This window comes from Hypomesus transpacificus, chromosome 9 (assembly GCF_021917145.1).
Source record: "Hypomesus transpacificus isolate Combined female chromosome 9, fHypTra1, whole genome shotgun sequence".
Classification (NCBI taxonomy): Eukaryota; Metazoa; Chordata; class Actinopteri; order Osmeriformes; family Osmeridae; genus Hypomesus; species Hypomesus transpacificus.
In genome coordinates, this window is record NC_061068.1 from 3,340,594 (window position 1) to 3,362,618 (window position 22,025).

The following is a 22,025-nucleotide window of genomic DNA, read 5'->3' on the forward strand; positions in this document are numbered from 1 at the left end:
TGTGTGTGTTAGTATGTGCTTGTATATGTGTGTGTTAGTATGTGCATGCATATGTGTGTGTGTGTGTGTTAGTGTGTGCATGTACATATGTGTGTGTGTTAGTGTGTGCATGTACATGTGTGTGTGTGTGTGTTAGTATGTGCATGTATATGTGTGTTAGTGTGTGCATGTTTGTAGGGGGGGGAGAGGGGGGGGGAGTCGTGAACACGTCTTAATCCTTTTAGTCAAGTTACACGTTTGTATGGACAACAAAGGTGTTGGACCATGTGGTCTGCTTCAGAGGACTGTGGGAAGGAAGGCTTCACACTTCTGAGTCAGGGTCCGACAGGCAGGCGTTACACATTTATTGGAATACCCAACTTAAAATATCTACTGTAACCTAGTAACTCCCACTGCCGCTTAGCGGTCGGCGGGACAAAGTCAGACATTCTCGAAGAGTTTGTCTGCTGTTGTCACCTCTTCCAGTCTTGTGGAACGTGAAAGCTACAGTGCTACGCAATACTTGCTGTTATCATTTGAAGTACACCGATATTACATTGACATTTACTCATTTAGCAGATGCTTTAATCCAAAGCGTCTTCCAGGAGAGAGCTTTATAAAGTGCATAGGTCACTGAAAATAACAAGATAGCCCCAAAACATTGCGAGTAGCCAAAACAAGAAGCACATATTGTGAACAACCAAAATAAAATAGATAGATATTAATGTCATTTGTTAATTCAATTCACCTCCTGTGCTGCACACTGAGCTCTTTGGAGAATTTCTTACAAATGTTTTCTAGTTGCAGGGAGCTGATTGGTGGTCCGGGTTCAGGAAGCTGATTGGTGGTCTGGGTTCTGGGAGCTGATTGGTGGTTTTATTTCCTAGGGTGTGGGGGGAGTTTTGTTCTGCCAGCTTGTGAGATGACATCACTGAGACTCCTCAAGGTGTCAACTGTTGCCTTGAGCGAGGCAGTAATGTGCCTTGAGCGAGGCAGTAATGTGCCGTGAGCGAGGCAGTAATGTGCCTTGAGCGAGGCAGTAATGTGCCGTGAGCGAGGCAGTAATGTGCCTTGAACGAGGCAGTAATGTGCCCTGAGCGAGGCAGTAATGTGCCCTGAGCGAGGCAGTAATGTGCCTTGAGCGAGGCAGTAATGTGCCTTGAGCGAGGCAGTAATGTGCCCTGAGCGAGGCAGTAATGTGCCCTGAGCGAGGCAGTAATGTGCCCTGAGCGAGGCAGTAATGTGAAGATACTTCCAGAATGTGTGTGTTTATGTGTGTGTTGTGTCACGGCCTGCAGATTTTTTTCTTTGAACAATCCACTTATCTATTTCATACTCATCTATATCAAAATGTCCAGGTTATGTACAGCTGTTTAATGGTTACATCTGGTCATTTAGCAGACACTCTTATCCAGAGCGACTCACAGTAAGTAAGTAAGTAAGTAATAGCTCATCACTAGCAGATAGCAATATGATAACATTATAATGGCATGACAATCTACAGGTAATTTTTATCCCTCTAACAACTCTACCCATACAGGCACATCCAGGGCAACTTCTTCAGATAACACTGGAAACAGTTTCCTATATTTTTTTTAATTACCTCTGAAATGATTTGTGATTTGAATGATCTGTAAACGAGAATAAAACCAACATTCTTCTAACCCTCACACCTGTCAGCGTTTAAAGACACAAGTTACAGTCTGCACTAAATTTTATTGGCATAGGTCAGACTTACGAGTCCGATTTATGACCCCTTTTCCATCAAAACTTATGTACAACTTATGTTACCCATAAAAACTAGCACATAAGACATTACTGTGTGTGAAATGTAATGTGTTCAAAGTCAAATGGATGTGTACAAATTTGAGTGTTGTGTTAGACCGAGTACATAGTGAAGTGCAATTTACTTTCTGTAATGTATCTTGTCTGAACATGCTGTGATCTTTTCAAACATCAGACTTTGATGTGATAAAAAAAAGTCAAACACTTCTGTTTTTCATTCATTGTGTTTTACTGAAATGAACATCTTTCTTGAAAGGATTTCAAAGGGTGTTTCCAAGTAGCTTGTTATTGATGGCACACCAACTATCCAGATGAATCATCAGAAGCAACACATTCTCATAATAAACCGAGGAAAGCTTTGAGGATGTGACAAATCATCCCACAGTGCTGCCATTTTACATTTTCATGGTGCAAGATAAAATATAAATAAGCCCCCTTTCCCATCAAACACATTCATGTCAACCTGAGGGATCATAAGAACACATATCAAGAGGGGAAAAATAAATAGTTAAGACCCCTTTCCTGACACAGCGTGTGTGTGTCCCCCCCCTCTCCCCAACCAACCAACCAAGGGGTCTTTGGACTTGCTCCTCAACCCAAATACAAAGAGAGTCTAGAGTGCTTTTGGCAGTCTCAGCGTCTGGGCAGCAGTGGAGCAGAAAGACGAGCGCTTCGCTAAGGGGATTTATTACCCAGCACACTGTGGAGCGCCCACTCAAATATCTGCACGTATCCCCAGACGTCCTTGGAAGGATCAGGGCTGAGAACCAGGAGGACTGACAGACCAGGTAGGTTCTCTCTTCTCTCACAGGGGACCCACACAAGATACAGTGACGGTGAAGAAACCATAAACCACATATGCTGTTCTATTGTGTCAGTATTGATATTCTGTTGTGTGACTGAGGCAAGGTCATAACATTGTGGACATTCCAGGATCCCATTATTGGGTCTTGGAAGCGTTGTAATTATGTTGCTGTGAACGATTCCTATCAGCTGCTTGAGAGGCCACTGGGTTTAGTGTGGTTATTGAAATACAAAGACACAGGGGAAACATTTGATTTGTTTTTCCTGGTTTGTCAACAGAAGCCAGGGATCCTAAAAATCGCTTTTCTTTTTCTGATCCTAAACTTTTACATGTCCTGCTATTTCATCCACTCGGGTTTCAGAATACCATATTAAGTTTGCTCTGGACTTGCATGCGTGGCTTGCATTCAGTAAGTTTTTAACGGGTTTATGTTACATGGAAGCATAGCTGATTTGGTGGTGGTGGTGGTGTGTATAATCATTTTGGTAAGCATGCGTGTTCTCAGTTAGAATTTCACCGTTTGGAATCTGTGTAGCAGGACACAGTCCTGGGGTCTGAGTTGAGAGGTTGCAGGGTGAAAGCTAACTATAGATGAAGGTGTCAGATCAATATGCAGCCCAAGATTTAGGGGAGAACACAGCGGGTGTGGACTGCTTTCCCAGAAAACGAGTCCATTACACGTACTTCAGGTTGTGTGGGCATTGTGGTTGTTGCTATTGTTGTTTGGGTGAAATCGTTTCATTTTTTGTGTATGTATAGTATGCATGTGTGGGCTGTGTGTGTCCAAAATAACATAGAAGACAACAAGAATGCTAAGGTTTGAAGTTATGACTTAGAAGCAGTACAGACATACTACCCTAACACGGGTAAGGTCAAAGACAAATAAATACCCACTGTGTAAATAATAAAGAAAACTGATGCCCCTTAACATTACAGTTCATGTGGTAGGTAAAGCATGTTCCCCATTTTTTGTGGAGGCATCGACATGTCAGCATCTTAATTGAGAAGAATGGACAAATCCACGAGGCATTTCAACCAGAGGTCTTAGCGCTCGTTTGACACCAAAAGCCCTTGTCATCATGGACAGCTTTGTGTGAGTTATACATCTGAAGTTGCAGCCAGTGTTCCACCCAGTTCACAGCTGTGACCAGGGTAGGTATGACAAATCTCAGTGACAGACATCTGAGAAGCCACCAGATGCCATTTTAAGATTACACAGTCATTGGCACATTCGTCCATAGTGGTAGATGGTTCAATCTCTCCGACCTGTCTTTGACTATTGTGAGTGTGTGTGTGGGCTGTTTGGCCCTGTGAGAGAACTCTCAGAGTGAATTCAGCACACTGTCAAGCTGGCTGATTGATCATGGAGCTGATCTCCGCACCTCAAACGGATGGTCCTTCGCTGGGTTTCTGGGACACTGTAACTGGACCCTGGAGGTCTTTGTTAACACTCAGCTTTCTCAAGCCTCTCACACTCAGGAAACTGTGGACGACACTGTAGAGCCAGCCTATCCTCAAAGGGCTTTCATATCTTTTTATATATAAAATGAACATCACAATACAACATAACAAAATAACAAAAGCAGAACATTCATAACAGTATTAATAATGATATCTTGATGAGGATGTGTACCATGGTAGTCCTGCCAGCATGCAGGTGTAAAGAGTGTCAGTTGAGGTGCTGGTATGTTTGCCAACTGCTGCCAGCATGTCACAACGTTGTGAAACTTCACGCATGGCTTGCATGCCCCACCGCGACAGAGAACGGTTCGTTTTCTGCAACACTTATCAGAGAAACAGGTGAGGACCAGCCATTAGGACAGCACACGGCATACATACAGGCTTCCATCAACAGTCAGTTTGCACCCAACCCCAGGCAACACACAGTGATCCGGACACAGAAGCTGCTCTCTAAATTAAGAGTCAAGAGTGCGGTCCACGTCCCGGCTCCTTCCCAGTCTGGTGGTGAGGGCTACAGCAGGTCTGCACAGGACTACAAATAAAGAGCTCAATCCCAGAAGTGATGGTTGTTGGTTGTGGGTTTAGCTGCGGGTGGGCCGACTCCAAGGACAAACTAGGCCATCAAACCTGAACTAGTCAAGACGATCTCAAGTATATTCAGTCAAACTCTGAAGTTTCTTAAGGTCCCAAACCTTAATGTAGTAAACTCCCTTGAAGTGAAAAAGTTGTTGGTCTTGGAGTTCGTATTACTCAATCAATAAAAACACTACAGTATCATAACAATTCCATCATCTGTATTCACTAGGATATAAGAAAATAAATACTGCAAGCAACAACTACAGTCTTCAGGTGATGGGATGAGCAAATGAGGTCCACATGATATTCAATGTGCAGATTGGTGTGAGAGGCAACATGACTGCAACATGTTCTAAAGACAACACAACGGTGGTGGGTGAAAGGATGATTAACTACACCCTTAACTACACCCTTCCCATTCTGCAGTCATGAAAACCGTGTGCATTGTCCAGTCGCTAGCAACTGAATATCTGGTGTGTCTTAAAGCGATACAACACAAACATGCACCAAGCCAACACCGCGACAAGATACAAGGACAAGCGAAAAAAAACTCGACCAGACACAGGGAAAAGCGCCAACAGAACTCACCTCAAGTCTTTTCTTTACACCGAGTCTGAAGTTTCTGAAACTCACTTTGTAAAGTAGTGGATAAGAATCTGCCCCGTCTCCGCCCTTAGCGTTCCTCCGACCAATCAGAAACTGCAGATCAGCCAAGAGGTCACATTTTACGACACAAAGAAAATATAAAACACATTAGCAGGAGGGCGTGACCTATCACATGGGTCTGGGAGCCAGCACACATGTAGGAGCACAGCAAGTATCTTATGACCCCTGGGAATCCTAACTTTACAATCACAGTGTACATTACCCTCATGTGAAAATAAATCCAAATATACATTCAGATCATTACATCCATGTGATACATCCAAATCAGTCCAAAGGGAAACTAAATTTACCTTTAGCTTATTGCTGTTATGTGAAAAAATATCTGAATCCAAACGTACCTTGAGTTAATGTACCTTCAGTAACAGGCAAAACCTCTGGATGAGAGGGAACTGCGTGATTATGGATGGTGTGTCTACACTCACCACCACTCGATAACACGCAACTCAGTCCGGAACGGACCTCAACATGTATCTGACTAAAGCAACACATTCAGAACCCCCATTACTGGGTAGACATTAAGCTACTGGACACAAGGACACTAATTAGGTTGTGTGGGTACCAACACCAGACAGTTGGGTTGTAATTCACAGCATCATTAAGCTTAGTAGCAGCTGAAGCACTGAGGTGAGCAACTCCTGGCGATGTGATGAAGAAATCTTCATTATAATTCAATATAATATGACATAAATAAAGAAATTAAGGTTAAGGTGACTGTCTAGTGACATTAACTGTTTACATGTCCTTCAGTATATGAACCAGCATCTCTTAAGGAGTCTATAAGTTAATATATAAGCATATATAAGCAATATATGGTTGAGCAATATTTGATCATGATAACAAAATAAAACAAGGTCAGTGAGTAATTCTTTAGTGTCCTTAAAATTCAAAAGTCGTTAATAAGTTATTCTCTCGGTAGCTTACTGATGTCTGTTTCTGCCGTTGCAGATCTGAATCTAGAGAGCTTGAGACCCATCCAGGATGTGGAAGAAGTCGAAGGTCACCGATCAGACTGCCTCTGGGCAGGGGGGTAAGTCCTGTAGCAAACAGTGTGACGCATTTTCTCCTCAGGTCACATTGCAGCCGCCCACGATAGAAGGAATCTCGAAACACCACCATCGATTGAGACTGAATCGGAAATGCACGCACTCGAGATCATCCAATCAACTTTACAATGAGCAGTACGTCAACAGAATGTGTTTGTGCAAAAGAAACGGATCAACACAAGAGGCCGAAGACTGAAGGACAGAATGATCACATGCGAGGATTTAAGAGAATCACAAGTCTATAAACCAAGGTCAATAAGCAGAAGAACACAAATCATCCAGGAACGTCAAGAACATAAAGAGTAACTGGTGATTTTCAACAGTGAAGGAAAAGGAAAAATTGTCTCTTTAGATCTGCTTCTGGTGAACACTTTAAAACGAAGAACCCTAAACACTTGGTCTGTCTACGCTGTGGGAACATGAAGACAACATCAAGATCAAGATCAAGACTAAGTGCAGACTCCAGTCTGGTGTAAAAACGTCACAAATCATTGCATTTCTCCAAGTAATCCCATTGAAGTAATCTTCTGAAACCTCTTTGAATGTTGGCTCTACCCAGGTTGTGTGTTATCTCCCCTGTCTGTGTGTTAGATGTGTTTAGTCCACAATCCCCTCAAAGTTCCTCAGACCCTGTGGTACTTCTGTCAGGATTAACCTTCTCCTGTGCTGTTCCCTTTCCCACTGTCATGCTGCTTACATAGTAGGAGGTGCAGAGGGGGGGCTGACCGAAGAGAAAGGTACAGTATTTCAGAAGAAAGAGAAGCAACATCAGCAACTTAACTGTCATTGTTACTGTCCATGTCCTCGTCGGTACGGTGGTTGAACCCAAGCATGCTTCATGGTTTCCCTCCTTGCATGTGTCTGTCTTCGGTCCGGTCAGGTTGTACAGTTGGACGGATACACTTGCGACGCCACAACGAATGCGCAGGGTTGTGACGTTGGAAGTGCTTTTTTTTCCAAACGAAGTACACCCGTTTCTGGAGGGCCCTGACTATAAAACTAGGAAGTGCTCATCGTTAAATATGTTTGTGTTAATTGTTTGTTTTACCATTGTTTCGTTGCGTGAGTCCATTTCTTCCAGATGTTAAAGAGATGAGAGACCAGGCCCTCTATGAGCAGGGTGTTACTGTTCAACGTACAACCTGACACCTTATTTTCTTACGTGTTCAGTTGGTCGACTAAGCAACAGAAACACAAATTAGAAATAGTGATTAGACTTTTGGGACAGCAGTAGGATTTCTACCAGTATGAGTCCTGAAGTGTTAATTTAGAATCGCATAAAACCGAGAAGATACAATATACTTTTTAAATACAATTTAAAAAGTAAGAGTTATTGTTAAATTAAGTCATGCTATATTTATGATTGTGTGGTTTCATTCCAATCTGAAGATGAACAGGTAAAACTATGAGCTTTTCTGACTGCATTCTAAGTGGTGCTGTATTTTAAACCATTGGAATTTAACTAGTATTTTAGTAAAAATATATATTTTACCAATATCAGGTTAGAATAGTATAACCTCAAAACCAATAAATAAATCAAATATCATAAAAAAACATAATTATGCATGAACAAACATCACTGTACTCTGTACTGTTTCATTTAGTTTTTTTGTCAAACCAGGAATCAAAAAGAGGTCCAAAGTCCCCGGGGTGATGATCACCCAGTTTGTGGAGGAGATCCCAGAGGGGAAGAGCCACCCTGACTTCACCCGCAAGCCCATCGCTCTCACCATCCAGGAGGGTGAGAGCAGCACCGCGACCACAGTCTTATCACCACCCCATCTCCACATCAATAAATCAACTAATAAACAAAGAAATTAAACACATACGCAGCACAGTTCCTATACAGTTCCTATCTTCCAGAGACTCCACTTTTTGTTTAGTTTTTTGTTAGCTCTCTCTGCGCGAGTGTCCTACCGCAACTCAGAGAGGCGTTACAGTACTGTGCAAAGGTCACATAGAAACACGGAAAAAATCTGCAAAAAATGCGGTAGAAACAAATTCAGTTAAATTACAAGACAAAGACTTAAGAGACCAAAATTCTAAACACTCAGCTTTTACACAAATACAGGGGACAAAAATATATATATCTGAAACAAATTAATGAAAAACTCTTGAGTGCCTAAGACTTTTGCACAGTAATTGTGTGAGTTTTAAGTTGCTTAAAATGACAGAGCGTGGGCCCCATTGGTGCGACACGACACCCAGTCCCACACCGGGGTAGCACACCTGCTGAGGGCAGAGGTTATAGACAATGGAGGAAAAGGCAGACAGACAGGCTGTGAAGGAAAAGGCAGACAGACATGCTGTGAAGGAAAAGGCAGACAGACAGGCTGTGGAGGAAAAGGCAGACAGACAGGCTGGCTTCACGCCCCTGCCAGGTGATTGATGCCTTTTCAAGTTCACGGCTCTGGCCCCTGAGCTGTACACGTGACAGCTGGCCTGAAGGATGGGAAATGTAAACCTTCCAGATGGTTCATATCGCCTTCCACATGTCATGGATGTTAAGAGCAGGACTACATAATTTACGATTATGAAGACCGACCACACCACGCCCATGTGCCTTCCAAGTCCTTATATGAACCAAGGAAAAAAATAACTTCCTGAAATGGGAAGAAACTAGTTCTTAGATTAGATTAAGTGTTCTTTTCACGTGCGCTAGCTCCTGCGCTGCCGAATTAAAGCAGGCCAACTTTGATGCCATCATGAAAGTCACAGTCTTGTCAAAAAGTATGCCACAGGTAGGCTTTCTTTATGACAGTTTTGGAGCACAATGACATGCTGAGGAATATATAAAGGATGAGACTCTATTCAATCATGAAGTTGTATTATAAATAAACACCACAGTCTTGCCCTGGTTCTAATGTTCTAATGTACTATATATTATTAAATCTAACACGTCAACTAATATACACAACGTCTTGTTCTCCACGCATTGCATACAAGCACGATCTCTCCTCCCACCCCAGGTAAATTAGCTATCTTCAAAGCTATCGTGATCGGGGACCCTCAACCAGAGGTGACATGGAGCAGAGCTAACGGAGAAATTACAGACAAGGAGAAGTTCCAGAACAAATATGATGATGTGTCCCATGAACACACGCTTGAGGTAAACACAGATAACAGGAAGTCAAAAGGATGAGGGACCCTGATTGGACGGACTAGGGAGGAAGATTTTAATCAATATGCACTGTTCAGGGCGGGACTAATGGATGTGTATTCTGCTACTTGTTGTGTGTAGATCCCTAATGTCACTTCAGACGAAGCAGATACATATAAATGCTTTGCTACGAATGAATATGGAAAAGCTGTTTGTACCGTCGTCTTGAATATTATTGAAGGTGGGTCCGAATGAATGATGCAGCACTTTTAAACCAAGCGAGATGAAGAAATGAATCAAATTGTTTTACACTGAAACTGATACATACCTTTTTTTGCAGTTGGATTCAAAAAAAAGAAGGAAATGAAAAAGACAGAAGAAGGTATTGTGTTTGTCCAAATCAAGAAAAAAAATGTATCCTGCCAGGACGTTAATATCAATATAAATATGTTCTTAATGAACCTGTGTAGTAATAACTTTAAAGAGAAACCAACGTTTCTTCAGCTTGATGTTACTTTCCACCAGGTTCTGCGGAGCCTGTAGAGTTCAGGAAAATTTTGAAGAAACGGTAGGAACCACTAGTCATTCAGAAGTGAATAACATAGAAGTCATTTATCTGTCACTGTGACACAAAGTACTCCACAGAAGGCTGCACCACAAAGTGCTTTCTCAGCCACAAAATGGAAAATATATTCCAGTGGTGCCATTACAATCACTGGCAAGGCGGGCACATTGTCATCAGGTGTGTTTGCAACCTGCAGGGATGGAACTCGTGAGGAGAAACCGATGGAGTCAGAAGAGAAGGTCTGGGAGATTCTGCTCAGCGCAGACAAGAAAGACTACGAGAGCATCTGTGCTGAATACGGCATCACTGACTTCCGTGGCATGTTGAAGAGACTGAAGCAGATGAAAAAAGAGAGAGAGGAGGAGATAGCGCAGGTACATGATGCAGACAAACCTTTTTAGGGTATCGAATTTGCCTGGAGTTTAGTGCGTGGAAAGTTCTGATGTAGTCAATTAAAAATGCATTCAGAACTCTTTCTATAGTTGTATAGTGTAATTAGAGTGTTTGGTTTTCACAATACAAAATCACACCTGGATACGTGACTAGTGTACAGCCCAATCTAAATCTTCTTACTTTTTGAAACGTTACGCAGGTGTTTTATTGCATTTATGTATGTGTACTTTATTTTATATTTTAGTTTGTTGAAAAGATCGGTAAGCTGAAACCCATTACAGTCTCGGCTGAAGATTCTGCATCCTTTGAGATCGACATGGACCTGAAAGATCCAAGCAGCAGGATCTTTCTTTACAAAGTGAGGAGACACAAACTGACCCCGTCAAACCATTCCTGTAACCCTGATCTCAACCCCCCTACTCACAAAACACTGATCATATGCTGTCTTCAGTATTATCTTTGTACAGGTTCATTTTGACAGCTAAATGTGTCATGACCAAGCACAACAAAACGTATCTGATCATGTTAGTCTCTGTCCCACAGACTGAAACAGATGGCTGAGCGGTTAGGGAATCAGGCTAGTAATCTGAAGGTTGCCAGTTCGATTCCAAATGACCAATGACGTTGTGTCCTTGGGCATGGCACTTCACCCTACTTGCTTCGGGGGGAATGTCCCTGTACTTACTGTAAGTCGCTCTGGATAAGAGCGTCTGCTAAAATGACTAAATGTAAATGTCCCTTTAGGACGGTGTCATGGTTCCTTACACCAAAGAACTGGATCTGGAGCAGAAACACAACTTGAAACAAGTTGGCAAGAAATTCATCTTTACAATCAAGAATCTGGACCCAAAGGATGCAGGTCTTTACCAGGTGGACGTGGAGGGAGTCCCTGTCTTCTCTACTGACTTCAAAAGTGAGGACCATCGAGGGCTAGATCTAGTCAAAGTCAACAATACTGAATTGTGTGCATGTGTGTGTGTGGAGTAACGTTTAAGGAAGATGGTACTTTTAATGACAATGAGATAACTAGAGTTGAGCTAATAAATCTGTATTTTCCCACATTCTCATCCACTTTTCAGTTCCCCCTGTTGAGTTTGCTGTCAAAATACAGGAAGTGAAGGCGGAGGAGAGGCAAGACGCTCTCTTCCAGTGCGTTCTGACCGTACCGTTGAACGAAATTACGTGGATGGGGAAAAACTGCCCTCTGCAGAACGATGACAAGTTTGAAATCACTGTTTCTGAGGACAAGCTGATTCACAAACTGCTGGTGAAGGATTGCTTGCCTTTGGACTCTGGTATCTATGCAGCTGTGGCAGGCATCAAGTCGTGCAATGCCTGGCTTATTGTTGAAGGTGAGTGAGGGGGAAAATAAGATGATGGAGCACTCTGGTCCTTTGAATGTGGCCTAAGTCAAATATTTATGTTTTCTATTCAAAATACCAAAGCCCATTAGTGTGAAACTGCTTCAATTTCACAATTCTCCTCCCACTCCTCAGCCGACAAAAACCCTGAAACGAAAGGCAAAAAAAAGGAACGCAAAACGACAATGGCGGGAGCGAGTGACCTGGATCTGGAGAAGATCGCCCAGGAGCAACAGGAAAAGTACAAGAAGGACATGGAGGCAGCCATGCTGGCAGCTAAGAAGGCCCAGGCCGACAGGGAGGCAGCTGAGGCAGCCGCAGACGCGGAGGCAGAGGCAGCCAGAGCTGCTGCTAAAGCTGCTAAAGATGCAGCTAGGGCCGGGGCTGGGGCCGGGGATGCCTCTGCTGACGCGGCACCAAAGAAAAAGAAAACGACCAAGAAGGTGGTGAAGAAGATGGTTGCCCCAGCCGCAGATGGAAGTGCAGGTGCAGATGGAGCAGCTGAGGGCGGAGCTGCAGGGCAGGCTGGAGCTGATGGGATGGTGGAAGTAGAGGTGGAGGTGGAGGTAGAGGAAGATGACGAAGAAGAGGAAGTGGTTGTGGGGAAAAAGAAGCGAGTGAGGGACGGTCCTCTCATCCCTGACACCGTCGTAGGTAAGAAATGTGTTTAGTAAAGACGTTGTTTACATGATCATTTATCTAGTAGGAGTTAAAATATTGAGGTTTTAAATCCCTTTTTCCATTTTTGGCAATCTAAGTTAACATTTGTAACACAACCTAAAATAGTGGGAAACTAGTTTAATTTGTAGACTAATAAGTACCCAAACTGTTGATTTTTCAATTCACACAAGACTTGGAACAAAACAGAAAATACAGTACTTTATCTGCAATATTCATTACTCATCTGGGTCAGTGAATACCGCATTTAATCTACTGTCAAACACATATGTTACTGTTGGTTCACTGATATTGTTCTAAATGTTGTGATATAATGTCATCTAGTAATTACACTTAATACTAGCTGATTAAGTCCTTAATGTGTGTCCATTATACCGCTCTGCGTACAGTCTCTCGGTGTGCAGCCGCCAAAACGATCATTTCTGTTTTCTTGCTTTTAACAGTCTGCAACTTTTGTCAATGTTGTTTCCTACATCATTGCCAATGTCTTTTTTTGTTCCCTTAAAACTCAATGTTCCAAACACATGCTCCTCTGTAGCCCAACCTGAAGTTGATGAATCTTTCCCAGTAGCTAACCACTTGTGTGTCGGTTATTTAGTCAGACACCCCACTGAGGCGGGATGCAATGCTACTGGTCATGTTCAGCAATTCCAGATTGGGCGTTGCACTAAGACAAATAAGTCCACAAAATTCCTCCATATACATAAATCACAGCCTTTGACACCCTTTGGACACTCTAAAAACTCACATTTATCTGTGCCCTCATTCAAGTGAATGAGAATACAGAAGGTGAAAACGACTGCTTTTTGTCTGATATCAATATGATATGAATATCACCAATAGGAGAATCTAATTATGATGATGACGAAACATCCGAAGATGTAAATGAGAAAAAGGGGAAATCTTCACGTCGTAAAAAGGAGGGTCCACTGCTAAAGGAAGAGACAGTTGGTAAGAGATCGCAAATGTTTCCTTGGATGAACGTGCATGGTGAAAAAAAGAGAGAAAAAAGGTTTGTTTTTTTTAAAGTCATTTGACAAGAAATGACTTTGGGCAAAAACCCAAAAGATACTGATCAAAGTAATATTTTGTGCACTTTTTGGAAGCAGTGTCCTCCTTATTCAGACGAACTAAAACTGCACTTAAAATACTTGAAATATTTACATTATGTCATCCCAGCCCCTTAAAAAGTTAACCACTCCCGTTTACATTCATACATGTAGTATGCAGGCCTACATATCGTTTTTTGTTTGTGATTAGATTAACTGTCAGTTGGACTAAAAGAATAGTAGAACTTGACATATTAATATACAATAACAAAATAATGTGTACATAGTTATAGCCATTTGAGAAAATCTTAACGTAAAGTACAGTACGTAGCATGTACATAACATGACAGCCACTCTTTGAAATACAAATATGGTTTTGTATTTGTGTTTTGTATGGAGCGTGTGTGTGCTTTCATGTGTGTCAACAGACTTCACGTGATCTTGCCTTGTTTTCACACGTGTGTGCCTTCATGTGTGTCAACAGACTTCACGTGATCTTGCCTTGTTTTCACACGTGTGTGCCTTCATGTGTGTCAACAGACTTCACGTGCTCATGCCTTGTGTTTTCACACGTGTGAATGTTTGTTGAAAGAGGGGAGTTGCCACAACCATGGTTATAGGTATTGGCTAGCAAACTTATTCAAGTATGTGAAAGCTTTGTGCTGGAAGAACCTTGATGAAAAGGGCTTGTGGTGGTAATTAGTGTGTACTTTACTTTCACAGACTTTAGCTCACCACGTATTGTTTAGTTTTTAATTACATGTAAGCTATCAACTGTAAATCTTCACAATACTTGAGTTGGTTACAGCTTGACAATCCCTTGACCACCCCTTTTGTGTTCAAACTGTTGTTTGTGAAATCCTTGATTTCTCTTGTTCCTGTTGCCATCGCAGGTGTTGGTACTGTCACCAACATTGTTTAGCGTTTCAATGACTGTCCTTTGAAAGGCTTATCCAACATTCACCAATAAGGTTTTGATGTTTGATAACCGATGGTTCTTATGAAAACCATCACTAGGAAAAACAAATACAGAAGAAAACCCCACAAATTCAAGCGCGTGTATCAGAAAAAGGGAACAGGGTGTTGGTTTGGCTGGACCAGCAGGCAGCGTTATGTCAGCAGAGCCCCCAGCTGAGGCAGCGGGAGCTGGCAAGCGTTCAGGCCGAACAAGGCAAGGCCCTTTGCTCCCGGACAAGCTTGTTGGTAAGATAATGGATACTGCATCGACTGCTGCATGGGATGCACGGCCAAGGAGAAAAGTCATTTGATGAAAGAAATGGCTTTTTCCAGTGGTTTGAGGGGGAGAGAGAGTGGGGGGGAAGGGCTTGTGATCATGTGATCACTTTACAGAATGTTTAATTTAAGCCCAAAGTAGCTCACCTTTTTGTTAATCTTTTAGGTATCTTGACTAGGTAGGTACGTTATCTTAACTGTATACTAACTAACAAGAGCCATATCTTTTAATAACATTAATCATAATGGTAGAGCCCAAATGTTAGATATTCACTTTTAAAGGGTGAAAGATTGAGAATATTAGGTGTTTAAACTTTGGATGAAACTTCGTAGGAAGCTCCAGAACTTGTACAGTACTGTGCAAAAGTCTTAGGCACCTAAGAATAATAAATAAAAAAATGTTCTTTGTGTGCTGCAGTATGAAAGTGCAATGTTGATCATTTTTTGGTTTAGGCCTTTAATTTCATTATGTCTTAAAATATATTTGCTTAACCTTTTAGTATATATATATATATTTTTTGTGCCCAAGACTTTTGCACAGTACTGTATATCCTGTAAGTCACTGTACAGCTACAGCAGGTTGAGGATCAAATGACAGTTAGAAGTGTCTTTTGTTGCTCCTTGTTGTTTGTTAAACATGTGTTTGTGTGCATTTGTGCTCTTGTTTGTCTTGTCAACCTGCTTACCTGTTAAAGTCAAAATCATACCAAAATATTAGCAAACAAGTTCCGAAATCTATCGTATTCAATGTAAGGAACCACTGCCAGTGCTTGTGGAACTATTTGGAAGACACACGAAGAGGCAAAACATCATGCTTTGTCAAAAAAAAAGCTTTTATTTATTTAATAAAAATTAAATAAATAAAAGCTGAATCATGGTGACATCTTGACGCAATTTGAAGGAAAGACCAAGTCAGAGTCTTACAAGTCACATGCCTCCAGTCCCAGTCCACAGGAACGAAGAAATCAAGTCAAGTTTTTCAAGTCTTCAAGTTACTTTGACACAAAAATGTTATTTTCTCTGAACAAGTCAAGTCAAAGTTAAGCCTTTTGCTACTTTAGTCAAATCAGATATGTTTTTTTTCCCAGGCAAGTCTTTTTACAGACCAAATCTCTGAGGAAGACATTAGGCTGTGATGAAAAGTGACCCTTTCACTCTGTTGACAGTGTGCAACACCTGGCAAACCTTTGGACTCACACACAACCTTTCAACATCAATTTCCTTACAGAATCTTGAGAAACACTGGATAATGACAGTTTGGTAGTGAAAATGGTAAAAATAGAATACTAAATAAAGAAGTCACATTCTTCAAAGAAGTGAAGGTTACAAATAACTAACGGAGCATCAACGTTTGCAGGATGGAAATAGAAACATTTGGACAGGTAAACTTTGAAGATGTAACCTACTGGTCATTGTAAATGTGGGATATGTCACATTTGCCGGCTTTTAGACCACCTGGTGACAACACCAACATCATCAGGACTTTCAGTTCCTGAAGATGTGTTCTGTACGGCTATTATTGTCATCCAAAGACATTGTCCAAGTGACAGAAACGGTTACCACCAGAAAAGCTTATAGACAACAAAAAAACGGAATAACTATTTATTGCCAAACCAAAACATGGACTGACAAAGAGGAAGATTATTTGTCAACACCGAAGTCTTCTGCCGATTATTATTTTTTGCTTCAGCCTATTACTCACACAATGCGTTTCTAACACTCTTCACATTTGAGCATGTATTTAACGTTTTTTTTCCTAAATACATGCCATCAACCAAATGTCTGAGTGGCCAAAACGAAGGTAAGTTGGCGTAAACATTTACAAGCATGCATCGTATGCCTCGCATACATGCATGCATGGACTGGGTGGAAAATATATATTTTTATGTTTATTTACAACTCAAGTCTTCAGCAAATATTTGAATACCTTAAATGCTGCGTTCATCACTGACGTCCGAACGAAGTGGACCTTATAATGTGTGTCTTGTGAACCTCCTAGACCCTGGAGTCCACTTCCACAGTGGTCTGGAGGACTGCAGCGCCAACGTGGGTGAGCCAGCAGAGCTGGTGTGCAAGCTGAGCAGTGAGGACTGCGAGGGGGTCTGGTACAAAGACGGAGAAGAGGTGAGGATGACTACCTCACTGGGTAACACTGGCAGATTCCATCGGTATATGATACATACTTGATAAACTATGAACAAACAGTACATCAAATCAGAGGTACTTTCAGCAAATCCTATCCTTAAAAAGTTGTTAAATAGCAGCAGAGTGGTCGTAGAAATTGTATTGCTTCTTGACGGTGTGAGCGTCAAATGGTCTACAGGTAACTCAAAATAGAGTTACTTACAACATGTTTACTTCTACCAACTTCCCAGTTCTGTTTACACTGTCTTGATGCATGTTAAAATACCAGACTTGAATGTGCTTGTGTCATGTTGTTATGTATGCTGTTTATGTCGTAGATCAAATCGTCGGATGGAATTACCATTTCCAAAGATGGAACCTACCATAAGCTGAAAATTCATAACGTGACAGGGGAATATGCAGGGACATACCGTTTTGAGGCAGACGGAAGGAAGACTGAATCAACAATTGTTGTTGAAGGTCACAACCTCTGTTTAAATTTGCATACAATCCACATATATGATATAAAACCAGCTGGACGTATCAAAAATGTTCTGTAATGTACATTTTCATCCTTCAGTGTAATGTTACCAATTTCTCACTTTCCACTGCTGTGGTTTCAGTTGTCTCATGGTAAAACATGTAGTAACTTAGTTAAGTTCTGTTTCTCTTCATAGACCCACCTAGATTTGACTCTGAAGGACTGAAGGAATTTGTAGTTCCAATCACTGTGAAAAAGGGTCACAAAGCTACCTTTAAGATGCCTTTTGGGGGCCGCGACCCAGTAAAGATCCAGTGGTACCTGGAGGGCGAGGAGCTTTCGGATGAGTCGAACATCAGGATTGAGCACACCGAAGGCCATAGCCGTCTGCTCCTCAACAAGCTGCAGCGCAAAGACAGCGGAGAAGTCAAGATCAAAATCAAGAATGAATTTGGCACCACAGAAGCTGTCACCCAGCTCATTGTACTTGGTGAGTGTTATTCACAGGAAAATTATAGTGTTATTCTCAGGGAAAGGTTAGTATTATTCCCAAGAAAAATGTACTATTATTCGCAGGGAAAAGAGAAGCCCTTTTCTTTTATGTTGGTTTATTGTACTGATCCGTTTCCAATGTCCATTGTCAACCTAAGACTTGGACCTTTGCACAGTATATAGTATATAGTTATATATATATATATAGCTGTATATAGTGATAAAAATGTATTTCCTCAAGACAAGCCCACGCCTCCCATGGGGCCTCTGGAGATCATCGAGGCTTCTCAGAACTGCATCGACATCAAGTGGAGAGGACCGAAGGACTCCGGTGGCTGTAAGATTGACAACTACATTATGGAGCGCCAACAAGTCGGACGCAACACCTGGAAGAAGCTGGGGCTGATAGGGGCAGAGGCCCACTACAAGGACAGCGACGTGGACCACGGCCGGAGGTACTGCTATCGCATCCGAGTCGAAACCGAGATTGGCACCAGCGAGTTAATGGAGACAGAGGACGTTCAGGCGGGCACGAAAGGTAAAACGCAAAGACTTGAAGGGTTCAGGTTGGTTTTGGTGCCATTCTCGTAGAGAGGCCCTCTGTAACGCTGGTTTAAGGGGAAAAGGGAAATAGAAGTCAAACTAATGTTAAAAAACCTCTCAACTCTGTGTTGTCAGCCTACCCCGGAGCCCCTTCGGTTCCCAAAGTGGTCAGCGCCTTCAAGGACTGCATCAACCTGGCCTGGTCTCCTCCCTCCAACACTGGAGGCACCAACATCCTGGGGTACAACATGGAGAAACGCAAGAAGGGCAGCAATCTGTGGGGGCCTGTTAACCCACCAGACGAGCCTATCAAAGGTTATTAACAATATCAATACTCCTGTATCTACTCTGCAACTATATATACTTGCATACACACTAGTGGCACTGTTATATATTTTTTTTTTTACAATTGTTGCAAGTTGGTCCTTTCCCCCTGTCTGTTAACAGGAAAGACCTTTGGTGTGAAAGACGTGATTGAGGGCATGGAGTATGAGTTCCGTGTGTCAGCCATCAACAACTCAGGAGCGGGTGAATTCAGCACCCCATCAGAGTTTGTTTTCGCCAGGGACCCCAAAAGTAGGTTGCAGTCATTGGTATACCAAACTATTTTGTTTTACAGTTTTCTCATCTTACTGTTATCAAATCAACTGACTTCGTACAACTCTCTGTAAGGAGTGTCTTCAAAACAAAGATGCCAACTACCAATGCCTGTGATATGCATCTTTACAGAGCCCCCTGGTAAAGTGATCGACCTGAAGGTGACAGACTCCACCTACACCACCTTGTGTCTCTCCTGGACGAAGCCCAAGGACATCGAAAAGGTGGAGGACGAGGCCAAGGGCTACTTTGTGGAGATCAGACCAGCAGAGAACCCTGAATGGGATCGCTGTAACTCCAACGCCATCACCATGACGTCCTTCACAGTGAAGGGTCTGAAGTCCATGGCCATGTACTGGGTGAGGTTGATCGCCACCAACGATGGAGGGGAAGGACAACCCCAAGAACTGGACAACTACATCCTGGCCATGCCTCCTCCTGGTGAGTCATCACGCCCTGTTGTGTCTCATCTGATCACTCATCTGATCACTCTTAAGATAAGGAAACATGAATACTGTGTGCTCTGTCCCAAAATCATGTTATTTTTTTTCATTTTACAAATCCAGTCAGGCCAAGGTTTACTGACGCCAAAATCAAGAGCTTCATGGTGGTGAGAGCTGGGAATTCAGCTCGCTTCAACATAAACTTTGAGGTAAGGTTTGACGGCTTCGTGCTTTCGAGCCAGTCTGTCAGAGCCGCGTAGGTGTTAAAACACATGGAAATAAGATTCACTCTTTTCCCGTTCATTTACCACACATGCTGAAATAAACGTCTTGACTGCGGGTGCCGTTTTCATTTCAGCACCTTGCGCAGATTCTTCAGAGATTAGTATAGCTCAGTGGTTAGAGCGTTTGAATGCAGATAAAGAGGCTGCAGGTTCAAACACCTTTGGATAACTTTGGATAAAAATGTTAGCTAAATAGATAAATGAAATATTCTCCACAGGCTTCTCCTTGGCCTGAGGTCACCTGGCTGAAGGACAGTGGTCCAGTCTCCAAGCGGGTGACTATCAGCAACGCTGAAGGTGCTTCTCAGCTGCTAATCCCCTCCGCTGAGCGCTGCGACACAGGAATCTACACCATCATGGTCAAGAACATCGTCGGCCAAGAGACCTTCAGCATTGAGATCAGAGTCACAGGTTGGATCAACGGAATGTTAGGAGCTGTACTTCCTGCATGCACATTTCGGGAAGTTGCTTTGAATTTGTTATTTTTTATAGCCGGTCATTCAGTAAACAAAGTAACAATTATTCTGGTCATTCAGTAAACAAAGTAACAATTATTCGAACATCCTGACAGTTGGTTTGAACGTGTTTGTGACGGTTTGCAGATGAGCCGAAGCCTCCAGGCCCGGTGGAGGTTGAGGAGAACGTCCCTGGAACCGTGACCGTGTCCTGGACTCCCTCCCCAGACGAGAAGAGAGACGACAGACTTCACTACATGGTGTCCAAGAGAGACTCCAACAAGAGGCAGTGGAACACGGTGGCAGACCACATCTTCAACAACAAGTTCACTGCCTGCAACATCATGCCAGGCAGAGACTACCAGTTCCGTGTTTACGCCAAGAACGACATGGGTTCTTCCAAACCCTCAGAGTCACCTAAGTGGTCAATCACCGGCAAAAAAGGTATGTTGAAAGTATTCTAGTAGATTAAAGTACAGATCTCTTTTATTCCTAAATTCCTGTAAATCTGAATATCCCCTCACCTGTAACGCTCATGTTTGTAGTGATTATACTATGTATGTACAGTACCAGTGAAATTTAATGGGAAAATGTGTCCAAACTTTTGACTGGTACTGTATATCTATATAAAGTTAAACGTCACATTAAAGTACTCACTCATTGATTTAAACCTGCTTTTTAATTTATTGTTTCCAGAAAAGTTTTTGCTGAACATGCCGGAGTCCAAGACTTGCAATCTGGAGCGACCTCCAAAGTTTCTTGTCCCACTGAAAAAGCACACGGCTCCTGAAGGGTACGAGTGCTACATGAGCTGTGCTGTGAGAGGGGACCCCACGCCCCACGTCACATGGTACAGGAACAACATCAGCCTCAACACCAACACCAACTACTACATCTCCAACACCTGTGGGGTTTGTTCCATGCTCATCCTGAGGGTCGGACCCAAAGACACCGGAGAGTACAAGATCATCGCTGAGAACCCTCTGGGAAGGGCAGAGTGCGCTACTAAACTCACAGTCAGAGGTACATGTTAAAACTCAACGTTTTCTAAATCAAACTGCAATGTTTAGATCGGCTAGTGCTAAGGAATTAACAAGTGTCACTGATATATTGTATTTTTTCTTTCTGTTCTTGTTTTTCAGACTGAATCAACAACAGGGATGGGAACAGCCTCTTAGGGTTCTATTAGCATCAGCAGCTTTGAAGAATTCCTTTACTCCTGTCTTGTTTGTTTTGGCTGATAGCAGGGATTGCATTTTAAGTGCTGTATCAACATAGGAAAGCTGCATTGTTGGCATTTTGAATTATGCATGTTCACTGCTTCTTGTTTTTAGTGGCCCTTAAGCAATTTGAAAAACAGTTACATTTAAACTAAACTGAGTGGTCAGATGGGGATGATTGCTCACAGGATAAATTGGCAGATGTGTGGTAGTGATTCACTAGCTGCAAAGATGCTATATCATTAAATGATAAGATTGATAGATGATAGAATGGGTTTTGTATGGAGTTTATTCTTCTTTTAAGAATGTAGTTTTGTTGTATAGGGTTTCTATTATTGTTTGTTTTGATTTATTTAGCTTTTGTTCTTCAATTTAGAATTTACAATGTTGCAACATCAGTTATGAACTCAAACAAAAAAAATTGAACTAAAACATATGAGAATGTGAATGCGCTGTAATGTAGATATATTTATATGATGCTGACTACTTTGAGGGAGCTTGTTGTAAATAAATATTTCAAGCTCATATTTGAATCCCCAAGTCAGTTCATAAACATACATTAAGCACAAATGAACAATCTTGAGTTGAACTACATACAACACTTGGAGTGAAATGGTAGTATAATATGACCTAAATAATTGCTTTGATGTATATTTAATAGGTAATATATACTGTAATTACATTTCATCAAG

The 22,025-nt window shown here is 42.1% G+C and overlaps 1 protein-coding gene across 3 annotated transcripts; it reads left to right on the forward strand.

Annotated features, from left to right (window-relative positions):
* Positions 1 to 2,399: 2,399 nt before the first annotated feature.
* LOC124471649 (immunoglobulin-like and fibronectin type III domain-containing protein 1) lies at positions 2,400 to 21,310 on the forward strand. Of its 3 annotated transcripts, XM_047026213.1 has the most exons (26): positions 2,400 to 2,552; positions 6,218 to 6,299; positions 7,017 to 7,052; positions 7,937 to 8,056; positions 9,285 to 9,424; positions 9,557 to 9,656; positions 9,756 to 9,797; positions 9,941 to 9,983; positions 10,177 to 10,354; positions 10,618 to 10,731; positions 11,118 to 11,286; positions 11,453 to 11,725; positions 11,870 to 12,388; positions 13,256 to 13,363; positions 16,694 to 16,818; positions 17,157 to 17,298; positions 17,496 to 17,789; positions 18,033 to 18,329; positions 18,470 to 18,649; positions 18,782 to 18,910; positions 19,064 to 19,372; positions 19,498 to 19,583; positions 19,877 to 20,069; positions 20,261 to 20,557; positions 20,810 to 21,136; positions 21,256 to 21,310. In XM_047026213.1, exons 2-26 carry the CDS (start codon positions 6,251 to 6,253, stop codon positions 21,258 to 21,260), a joined length of 4,275 nt encoding a protein of 1,424 aa, XP_046882169.1. In that variant the 5' UTR covers positions 2,400 to 2,552; positions 6,218 to 6,250; the 3' UTR covers positions 21,261 to 21,310. The 3 variants fall into 3 exon arrangements, with proteins under 3 accessions (XP_046882169.1, XP_046882170.1, XP_046882171.1); XM_047026214.1 differs by lacking the exon at positions 13,256 to 13,363; XM_047026215.1 differs by lacking the exon at positions 7,017 to 7,052.
* Positions 21,311 to 22,025: the final 715 nt, after the last annotated feature.